Source organism: Hesperophylax consimilis, chromosome 4 (assembly GCF_061612785.1).
Source record: "Hesperophylax consimilis isolate HC1 chromosome 4, BYU_Hcon_1.0, whole genome shotgun sequence".
Lineage (NCBI taxonomy): Eukaryota > Metazoa > Arthropoda > Insecta > Trichoptera > Limnephilidae > Hesperophylax > Hesperophylax consimilis.
The window spans coordinates 19,891,914-19,904,055 of NC_142839.1; the positions used below are offsets into that span (position 1 = coordinate 19,891,914).

General features: G+C 29.2%; 1 protein-coding gene and 1 long non-coding RNA gene across 2 annotated transcripts; one reads left to right on the forward strand and one right to left on the reverse strand.

The window, feature by feature from the left end:
• Positions 1-6,390: 6,390 nt before the first annotated feature.
• Positions 6,391-7,986, reverse strand: LOC149424335 (uncharacterized). Its single transcript, XM_089631290.1, has 4 exons — positions 7,750-7,986; positions 7,223-7,300; positions 6,849-6,897; positions 6,391-6,697 (listed from the first exon to the last, which is right to left on the reverse strand). The coding sequence occupies exons 1-4, from the start codon at positions 7,904-7,906 to the stop codon at positions 6,658-6,660; spliced, it is 324 nt and encodes a 107-aa protein (XP_089487416.1). The 5' UTR covers positions 7,907-7,986; the 3' UTR covers positions 6,391-6,657.
• A 2,425-nt stretch (positions 7,987-10,411) lies between these two features.
• Positions 10,412-12,142, forward strand: LOC149424336 (uncharacterized). The gene is made up of 3 exons (XR_016302108.1): positions 10,412-10,535; positions 11,070-11,132; positions 11,764-12,142. It is a non-coding gene; the product is annotated as an uncharacterized LOC149424336 (long non-coding RNA).

A 12,142-nucleotide genomic window follows, 5' to 3' on the forward strand; every position in this document is an offset into this window, starting at 1 on the left:
TAAAATTTAAATAATACAGCGTATTTGTCATTATTGGACACCTTTTCAAACATTTTCCAAACCATCCGAACGTATAGGATTTTCAGATAAATCGTTTATAATATTGCTTAAGTTCGAAGTCTATTAATTAATGATTATGGCCGTTTGTTTTGAAAGTCAAGTGTGCAAAATTTCATCTGTAGATTAATGTACAAATTCATACCACCAGCTAGGTATCTGCCACGTGACCGCCCGTCACAGACACTCTTCTTTAAAAAGATTTGAAATGTATAATTTTTTGATTACGAAGTAAAAAAAATCTCAGTTTGTCTGTTTACAAGAAAAGTTACAAACAGTGATTTTAAATTATTACTATAATTGTACTAACGAAATCACTAAGTATATTATAAATTTTTTTTCCAATATTTCTGGATTTCACCTTTTGGAGTATTTTGGGCCATCGTTTCAAATTTGAGAGAGAGGGAAGGCGGTTTATATACCTACACTTAAATAATAATTTGAGAGAGACGGAAGGCGGATTACATACATATAAATACTAATTTTATTTAAATGAATTAATTTTGTAATTATGTAGAAGATTGAAGTCGAGTTCAGATTTAAGAAGCGATGAGATTTGAATGAAAGAGAGGCAATTTTCGATAGGCCTTGATGGAACGGAGTATGTTTTTTTAGAGAGATACAACCAAAAAAAATGTGATCTGTAGTTGGTACTAGACCACGGAAAGAACCATCTTATCCTTATTAATATCTCAATTAGTTTATGTAACCGACTACCGACTACGCCAATTTTATCAGCCGGGACAATTTTTAATGATCTCAACTGGACTGACTTGTGGAGGACTGGATTCTCTTTGTATATATTTGGTGCATTCTTCTGGTAGAATTCAGTGGATGATATCGTGTCATATACTGATGGGTTGGTTTAATAATACTACTGGAGTGTAGGTACATTATTTATACTTTATTGTTGCACTACTGGTAAAAAGACATAAAACAAAAAGAAGACATCTATTTCATACACGAATGTCTCGTTCATACATTTCGACATACGTTCATTACATCATCAGATGTTGGCAGTTTATAAATTGAATAAATAAATTATCGATGTTGTACTTAAAAAAATATATATAAAGAAAAAGTACCCACCATGACTATTCGAATGATTATCTCTATAGAATTTCTCTCAGGTGAAATAACGCACATCAATTTGACCAATTTTCCGATAAGGCTCAATTGTAACAGGTGCCAGTAACAAAAACTCCGTTTTTATGAACAGGTGATGGTCTGTGTTATGATGGTTAAATTGGATAATAAATTAGCTAAAAGTTTATGTCTGTTTATGATCCTATATTAAAACATCAACATTTAATTTAGACCAGATTATTATCCAACCTTCTGGCACCTACTTACTCTACTTTACTAAGGTAATCATCGCATGGGCTTAGCTTTATCATGTATATTAGCAGGTAGGTATGGAAAACGAACAAAGCAAATGATAATAACGCTGGACAATCATCGAAAACCTAATCAAATCTGAACGCGCCCGTGATTGGTTGCCTGATTAGCTCTAGAGCGAAATGTTTACATGGAGTAAATCGTGTAACACGGCTGCTTTTTGATCAATCAATAGTCGGACTATAGGATTATTTTGCTGGTAATTTACTTAAAATTAACTAGCCGAATATCAGCAGAATTAATGTTGGTAATCTGAGACGATTATAACGACAGAAAAAAACTGTTCAGTATAACATATTAAACATTTATATACGCAAGAACTTACGAGACAGTAAGAAATCACAAATTTCGGTAAAACTTGAGAATTTAATAATCATTTTATTCGTATGAATAGCGTGATATTGTAAGTAATATAATTAAAATGAGATACATATATAATATTTAAAAAAAATAATTCATCTTCAAGTTCAATTGCGTTGAGTTAGGGTTATGGCAGGCTCAGTTAGGGAATATTATGAGGCAAGAGGAAATGGTTGAAAGGAAGAAGATGGAGAGAGAAAGTACGTAAAGGTTCAGTAGATAAGAAACCTAAAAAAACAGACTTACATATCAATGATCAAATGAAGCAATGCATGATCTCATAATTGCCATCCTGATAGCATCTTCCACTTTAGAAGAAAGTTAACTCTTTTAAATATAATTAATTAAAAGTTTAAGTAGGTGTTTTAACTCGAATTCTTTAAACAAAATGCACTCTTCTACGGAGTTTGTAAGAAAGTCAATGATACGTTAGACGCGTGTTCAAAGGGGTGGTGCCTGACGCCATACTCTCTCATGAATATCTAGTGAAATGATTGAAGATGATAGCATCATTTTATTTGTGTGAGATTTTATCAATAATTAAATCAATGATCAATATAATAATCCTGCATTCAAGTCGCAAAAGGAAACTATCGATATTTTCAAGTGAGGACTTAAGATAGTAAGATAATGCCGACTGCGATTATAAGCGAAAATTCAATTAAGTTAGTATAAATAGAGCACAGATTATACGCCTTTAATCATTAACGTGTCAATTGTGATCATTATTGTTTCATTTATTTATTGACAGTTATCACTACAAACTTAAGATGAAGCTTTCCATGTGTTTGGTTGCATTATTTGCACTGCATTGCTTTTCGGGAGCTTCTGCCGCCTGTGTTCAAAATACTTGCCATTCGCTTTGCGTGTTGTATGGTTATGATTTTGGACTTTGCCAAGGAGTTGATTGCTGGTGCTATAAGTACAGTAAGTATATTTTTTTATATAAAAAGTTTCTGATGCACTTTTATGTTTTATTGATGATTTTTCTGGGAAAAAGTCAGAATCGGCAGAGTGGTTAGAAATTCTGTAACGAAACACACTTGTAATGAAATTGATTTATTAAATTGCCTTATTTATATTCGAGATAAAAAATTGACCACACACTCCAATGGACTCCTCCAAGTGTGCTTGAATTTAAAATACCTTTCCATAAAATTTACCCAAATAATAATCTAGTGGAGGAATATTGGAAACATGATATCTTAAGGAAGAAGCTAATTTTATATTTATTTTTAAAATTCAAGTAATATAAATGTTTTATAATAAATTAGTGAATAAAGTAATATTATTCATAATTAAGAATTTGTATACTTAAATGTACAAATAACTTACATAAAATATTTGAATAAATAATGTCTCCTTCAATAATAAATAATTAGTCATTGGTATGTTCACGACGACTTAAAAACCTTTTTTTAAAGTAAATTTATAGCTTGGCACTGTGCGCTTTTTTAGTAAAATGTTGCTATAAATAAAAAAATAAAAAAATGCTGCCATATTTGAAATATTGTATGTTTTCACTTATTCTAGTAGGTAGGTACATTTACTAGAATTAAATAATGAAACATTAGCTTGTTACACATTTCTGCATAATATTATTTGACTTGACAAAAAATTATTGATTATATGTTTATACCAAACTCGGAATGAAGCTGGTTTTAGGGGTGCTTCTAATATAATATATAGTAAATATTCAAAATAAAAATAAAATAAAATTAAAAAACATGATCACAAAATCACCAACACAATCAAGTAGGCATCCATTTTGATAGGCATTTATATGTGGAGATAGAATGAATGTTAACTATTGGAGTAATGAAAACTAGTTGAGATCACAAAAACTAAATATTTATTTGAAAGTGTAACTAAGAAACATGACGGTTATTATATAATAGGGACTTTCCTCTAACTTATGTGTGCTACTCCATTCTTTGATCTCGGTGTATTGTGTGTTACAACATAGGTTCTTCTTCAATATTATGGCTTTTAAAAGATACTTACCAATTTATATGAAACATGTCAGCATAAAAAAATATGTAGGTAATAGAAGATCATTATTAATAGGTAAACGGTAAGTCCTATTGGCCTTCGATTAGTTTCCAGTTCCCCCTGTATAAAATATATATTTTATATTTATTTTCAGATTTAAAAAAAAAAAGATTCTTACGATTGATATTTTTTTCAGCTGAACGTCTTGATATTATTCAGGCAAGGGATGAAGAAGCAAGGAACACTTTTCTGAGCGCCGATAATGTTGTAGGTGAGTAAAAACTCTCATTTTTAAATAATGTATTATATTACTTAAATCTTCATTACTTTAATCACATTTTGTGAGACGTAAGAATGTAAAACACTAAAAACAATCGTTAATTATTTTCTATTATAATAATGCAATAGTCTAATTCTTCTGCAATTAAGAAAACCTAATAAAAATATTCATTAATTAATTTCAGAAACACCCGAGATTGTGAAATCCGAAGATAACCAGAAGGTGGAAAAGTAAGAAAATTAAAAATTTTGTTCTTTAAAAAAAATATATTAATAAATTCTGATACCTACTAGTTTAAATCGACTCAAGAACAGCATTACCATCGAATAATGACAGAACCAATTTTTGGGTTATTTATTTATTGTCGTTTTATTATTTTCAGATTGCAAGATTCTGAGGTGTGGCGTCGCACAATGAGGGGCTTAGTTAAGAATAACATTGCTTAACTATTACCTTTGAAGACCATATTACAAATAATTAATATTCAGTGTCATTTATCATTAGTTTCGTTTAACTATTACCTTTGAAAACCATATTATAAATAGTAAATATCCAGTGTCATATTCATCATTAGTTTTGTTTAACTATTAACTCTGAAGACCATTTTATAAATAATAAATATCCAGTGTCATATATATCATTAGTTTTGTTTAACTATTAACTTTGAAGACCACATTACAAATAGTCAATATCTATTTTAATATTTATCATTAGTTTTGTATTCACTTACTATTAGTTATATAATTGTGTATACAGAAGCATTTTTAATACATCATCATGCATCAACTACGTTCCATAATTTGTTTTAACTTCTCCCCATCTTAAGGGATTCCTTTTTTGTCTTGGTTCTTGACATTGAAATTTTTCTTGATTTATAATTTTTCAATATTTTAAAATTTTTATGAATAAATACTTGTATTTGCAAATTTTACTGTTCTTCTTCAAATTTCTCACAAATATCCAATGAATATCGTAATGAGTGTAAATATTTATTGACATCCAGATAATATAATCATACATCTCAATGTCCCTTCATACTTAATGAGTAGGTATCACAAAATTATTTTTATTTGAAATAAATTTAAGAACGACTATGTTGCATAATATTTTGCAGAGTACCTACCTAGATACTTATTTACATAATATTGTGCAGATTACCTAAATACATACTTATTTACATAATATTGTGCGCATTACCTAAATACATGCTTATTTACATAATATTGTGCAGAATACCTACATACATACTTATTTAGATAATATTGTGCAGAATACCTACCTACATACTTAATTAGATAATATTGAGCACAAAATACCTACCTACATACTTATTTAGATAATATTGTGCAGAATACCTACCTACATACTTATTTTCACCGAAAAATCTAATAACTTCATCAAATAATCCTTCCACAAAAGGGTTAAATTATATTAAATATTTATTTTAATATGTACCAAACTAACCAACTAACCATCACTCCGTTTCTCTGCAAGGATAGGCAGAGAAGACGGACCGCCAAACAAATCTGTCTTAGCACACAGTTCTTGCCTCATTCACATTCATACATACTCTTCATTTGTTCTGACTCTGCCCCGAATCTGATTCTTTTGATCGCCCCACTTCTTCCTCGGGCGTCCTCGACTTCTGCTACCATTCGCATAGGCGTCATATATTCTCCTTACAATTCTTTCTTCGCTCATTCCCTCTACATGCCCAAACCATCTAAGTTAATAAGTACCAAAAATCGATATATTTGTCTTAAAGATTTCAAACAGATGGATATTTTAATTTACAATTAATTTTAATTTCTATTTTAAGTAGAATTATGGACCAGAGGTACAAAAGGAATATTTATTGTTAAAAATTAAGTAGTTATACGGAAAAAACTTACTGATGTAAAATATTGTTAATTTATTTAAAATCTGATCAAATTATTCGTTTTCCTGTTTGAAACGGCACTGGAGGCTTATAACGAATAAATTGACCAATTTCATAACAAACTATCAGTAAAGCACGAATATTTTAGGAGGAAGTCGAAACACGTGTTTTTAAAAATAATAATATTTTCGCATCTCCTACAAAAGCCGTACACATTTTTCTCCGTGTAGATAAAAAAAAAAAATCTATAAAATTTTTGCAAAAATTAAAAACATAATGGTATTGTAGTTATTTCAATACACTATTAGATTTTTGGTTGAAGGGATATTGAAAGAAAAACAAAATTTTAAAGCTAAAACATTTATTCGTATCCATGTTATTTGTGTATGAAACTATACATAATATTTCAATAAGTCGAACGATTTCAAAATTAAGAATAATACGTTTGCTGTTTAAACTGAAGATACGGAGATTCTGTTTATTTTATAATTATTCTCACTCAATAAAACAAATATTTACGCAGAATATAGCAAAGATGAACACAATTTTTTTTTCATATTCGTACAATTATAATATGGTTTATTATATGCAAGTAATAATTAGTAAATAAATTGTTGCAATAGTCACACTCCACAAATATTTGTAATACATCTTATGGGCTTCAAAGGCAATAGTAAAGCAATATTCTTCTTTAAGCCCCCACGCGTTGCCGTGCCTTCGATTCTCGCAAGCTGAAAATAAGGACAACTAATAAGTTCTGGAATTATTCGATAGTTTTAATTTTGTTTTTTTGTCGATCAATAGGCAACGGATTTCATCTCCTGAGAATGTTAATTTGTGGAAAAAATTTCACTAGCTTCGTGATATTTTTATTTTTCTTACTTTTTATCCCTCTGGTTGTCTTCAGAATTCACGATAATTTCGGGTTTCTCTGAAATCAAAAAATATATCAGTTTGAAAAGGTTATTACTAAGGATCGAAATAATTAAATTTAGTTTGATGAATTATTATTAGTTATTTTAATAGTTTTTTTTAACAACTCTACATGCTACAGTAAATCGTAGCTATCGAAAGTCTATGATATAGGGAATATGTTAAAAATTATAAATTAAGTTGTTAAGCACCTTTGAGGTGTTTTCTCACGAAAACGGTGCTATATAAATGATCCAATTAGTATTATTATTACAGAGCATGATAAAGGTACGTTATATAAATATGATATAATTTAAAAGTTAACATTTTAACTCATTACTCACCAAAAACATTATCGGCACTCGGGAAATCCGTGTCTTTGGCTTTGGCAGACCTTGCCTGGATAACATGGAGACGTTCAGCTAAAAAAAATATTATGCAAAATAACTAACAGAAAAATCTTAAATAGGCCACAAAAAGTTAGTTAAAAAAAACATGGGTGAATAAACATGGGTGTATAAACATGAGTGAAAGAAATTAATACAGACATACTAGAAAATGTATTAAAAACATCATAGAAACTAAATAACAGAAAATCAAAGAAATCTACCAGTCCGCCTCAGCACAGGACTACCTAGTGAGGAGGACTAAGAACAAACAGATGAAATATTATAGATTTTCACATATTGTAACTCTCATCAAACCTGTAATTAAATAGACACTAATAAAAAAAAATATATATAAAAAAATAGCCGTAAATGTACTAGTGATTAGCTGCTCGACCGATTATGTTGATTTTTTTTAAAGAAATTGCAATAAAAAGTTATATGTGGACTCTGGTATCATCAAACACAATAAAAAAAATACTTACCAACGTTGAAACACCAACATAAATCGCCTTGGCACATTCCATAACTATAACCATACGATACGCAAAGAGAATTGCAATAAACTGGAACACAGGCGGCAGAAGCACCCGAAAAACAATGCAACGAAAATAATGCAACCAAATACACGGAGAGCTTCATCTTAAAACTTTGGTTACTATGATTTGCCTTCAACTAAAATATATAATTAAACTGTTTTTCAATTCGATACAATACTGATCTTTATTGAAACGTTAGTGCAAAAATGAAGTCGATGTGCGCACTATTTATACAAAATTATTTGACTTTCGCATATAATCTCTGTCTGTTTCATCTATTGCGAAAGATAGCATTTTGTCAATATGTAGGTAACGTGAACGCAGGCTAAGTAAATTAGGGATTGGTTAGATAACGATTAGATTAATTTTATTTTTTATTATTAATTTTTTTTAAGATTTGATTTATATTAAAACCAGCTAGCTTTCTGTTTTAGGTCAGACAAACAGTCTGTAAACAGATGACTTGTCTTCTTCAATAATAGATAATTCACTTCGTGGCGTAATTTTAACAATAAGTTTTATCACATTTTTTACACATTTTAATAAAATAAATCACTCTGTATACATAGTAATTTATTCAAAATAATTGACATGTTTCGAAACTAATGGTTTCTTCTTCAGGATAAATATGTAAAAAAAAACAAGAAATCGTTTATTTCGAAACCTTCAATTATTTTTATGAAATAGTGGTGCGTACAAAGTGATTTATTTTGTTTAAATTAGATCACTTGTTATAATCGTGAGTTTTTGGGGTATTATGCGGTGTTGCACTACCTATTTCTTTAGCCATCATTTTTGACAGCGTTCCCTGCCTTTTCTGAGAAAAGAAATCACACCGACTGTCTTCAGAAACACAATAAAAATAAAAAATAATAAATCACCATTATACACCCTTACCGATGACCGTTAAAATGTCAAATCAAAAATAAGTTAAATTTAATCAAATATCACGATAAAAAATATTGCAAATCTTAAAATTATTCGTATCCCTGTTAAAAACTAGATTGAAGGCCATTTACGAATGAATTGAGAGGTATACTGATAAATTTTAAGAAAAAGTGTTCATATACTAATCAAATCATAACATTTTTGTATACCATAATGATATATTATTGAAACAAACGCCGGTGGATGAACACATGTTCCGATATTATTATGAATTTATTCCGATGTTATTAACACTTTATTAGGAAGCGGCTTGCAGTCCTGTTTTTATCAGAATTACAAATAATTTGGAGTGATTTTTAATAAATCAGCATTACTCATTTTTCTCCATGTATTGTCATCTGTTTTATTGTTATAAAAATAATGCCTGGAAGTAGCTATCTATTATTTCTATCTAACATATGAAAAAATACCTTTGCTGTCTTTAAATTTTTTAAATGAAAATTAAAAACAAAGATATTTTTATTTATTTTTCGGAATAACTTTATTGAGTAAAACCTCAAATTGTATTGTTTCATTATTGAAGACAATATAAGCGATTTCTAAACGAAAATCTGAAACAGAAAAATCAGAAAAGGATACGTTCATAGATGTGACCGTATCCTTTTCTGATTTTTCTGAAATCGCTAATATTGTCTTCAATAATTAAAGATATTTTTACTTTATTACATCTATTTTTTTAATATCCGTACCTAAAAATATTTTTTTTGTTGGGTTTACTGAGGATTGAAACTTTCTCCACTGGTACTAGAGTCAACCGCGCTAACAACTGAGCCGAACTCCGATTGGATAGGACCGAAATTCATTTCGTATATTAACTTTATTTATTTTTATATTTATCTTTTTTTTATATTTACTTTATTCGGATCACCAGCTTTCGAACGTGACTAGGCACGAGCGAAAAAAGTCTTGTGATGGTAGCACTGCACTTCTGGCAGGGACCTATTTATAAGCGATGGATCCAAATCCTGATGTAATAGATAAAAAAAAAATATTTACAGACATGTTGTTTTAAAATATATTTTTCTTCTCATTTGTTGTATTATTATTATTGTATTTTGTTTTCGTTTACTGTGTATGTATTATCTTACAATATTTTTTATATTTACTTGATACATTCTGTGTATAATATGGAGCTCGTGGGATTGCATCACCCTTCCCGAGGTCTGGAATAAACAAGAAAAAAAATAAAATAAAAATTAACTGCTATAATATCATCCAATTTCAGAGAAATGCGAATATGTCCATGTGTGTATGCGTGATTGCCTATGTTGTCATCGACAACGAGTCTATGTTCAAAGTTTTAGTTCGATCGTAAGTCGGGAAGTGGATTAATTTCCGCTTCTAAGATTTGCATTCATTCCCGAAAACAAAACTAAAATCCTTCAAGAATCTTAAGTAATTAAAAACGTAAGTTAGAAAAGTTTTTTTTTTACATTGTTGTAAAAATATTTTATTTTTAATGTAAATGCATTTATTTTCTTAGTAGGTAAATATCTTTAAACGTTATTCAAGCTTGTATACGGATTCCACGAAGTAATAATACACGAATCAACATTTCCACGTAATTTGTACTGAGTGTTATCTTATTTTGCTTTGAAAATCCCCTTATGACATCAAAATTCATATAAATATGAGGCGAACGACAAAAAGAAAGTGCATTGTTAAGAAGTGTTTTCTTCGTTGTACTCTTCATCAGTTGGTACTGATTTACTTTTGAGCCATGAAGCTAATTTGTGTGTTGCTAATCCTTGCGCTGTTTTCGTTTACAGTTCCTCCAGTTAACGGTAAGTCTTAGATCAATTAATCATAATTATAATAGGAGTATTTGCAAGGACGCCTTTAAATTTTCAGTAAAAGCAAAATTAATTGAAGTGTTCGACATAACAATTCTATTGTAATTTTATCAGAATTAATTAAGTGTTCTGCTTCGGCCAAAAATATGTAAAACAAATTAATATAATATAAACACACGAAATAATTTACACAATGAAATGAAGGCATTTGATTAATTTATTCAATTAATTTGTTCTTAATTTATTTGTTAAAAATTAGTTAGTTGTAACGAAAAATAAAATGAACTTGATATCGGCAGTCCGCGTGGCTTTAAAAAAATAGATATGTTTTTCTAAAAACAAAAAATCGATTGGATGGGAAATGTTACCCTATTTTACCCATGTTCGAATTATGGAAATAAGTAGTTTTTTACCGATTTAAATCGTACAAATAACATTTTTGTGAATATTTATTATGATGTATCACTGATTATAACTAATTAACTTGCATGACTCTAATAGAAATTATTTTTATTTGAATTTCAGGTGGATTGGTGAATGTTAATTCTCTACAAGATATAGAGAATTTGCAGGAAGTTGCAAGCGGAGGTAAAACATACACCTTGAAGTTTATATAATAAAAATGTTTATGTTCGTTTGTTCAAAATCTTAGGTCTACCAAAGTTCTTCAGCGATTGACTTCAGTGATTGTTCTTTGAGATTTTGACACAACCTCGCATTCGTATACGCGTGTGTTTTTACGTACCTATTTTAAAAGGTAGGTAAAAACATGATGTTTTTGAAAAACAGTGCCATCTGTTGAACAAATATGTTTTTTTTAAACAGCTCCATCTGTTTATATATCTGCACAGACATACTCCGCCACCGGAAGTCGTGGCGGGGTGCAGCTAAATAAAACAAATAATCATTCCTACATATATTATATGATACAGTATTCTAAGCTAATCAACTGTATTAAATAATAATACTTTGTAAAAACGTTATTTCGCCTTCAATGCGTTTTGCGAAAGCAAGCTGATAATACTGACAAGCTTACCCTAAAATAAGAAAATGTTAAACTTTTCATAAATAATCATGAATATTTAGCCTCTGAAAGTTCGGGTTATGAGCGTGTATTTGAAATAATAAACACTGTGGACATTATATTAAAAATAATATTTGTGATAAAATGTTTTTTTTCAGTTCGTAAATATTTATATTTTTTATCGTATCTTCACAGGTAGTCGTGTCGCCCGACAAATACAGATATGCTTTGACAATCGGTGTAATAACAGTTGCAGGAATTCTGGAAAGAGAGGAGGGAGGTGCCAGTTCAGGGTTTGCTACTGCTACTAAATATTTGAAAATAATAATGAGGTTTACTGTAAACCTGGCGGATTTTTGGATTTTTTAATATATTATTTGGTAGTAAATTTCTTTAAAAATTCGTATCATTTAAAAAAAGTTATTCGAAATGTTTTTTATTTAAATGTCAATTTTTTTATCTTTAAATATTAATAAATCGTTATTATATTTGTTTTGAAAAATCACCTCATTTGAATGTATTTTTACTAATTTTGTGTAATGTGTTGAATAAATGTCATTATTTTGTGAAGAAA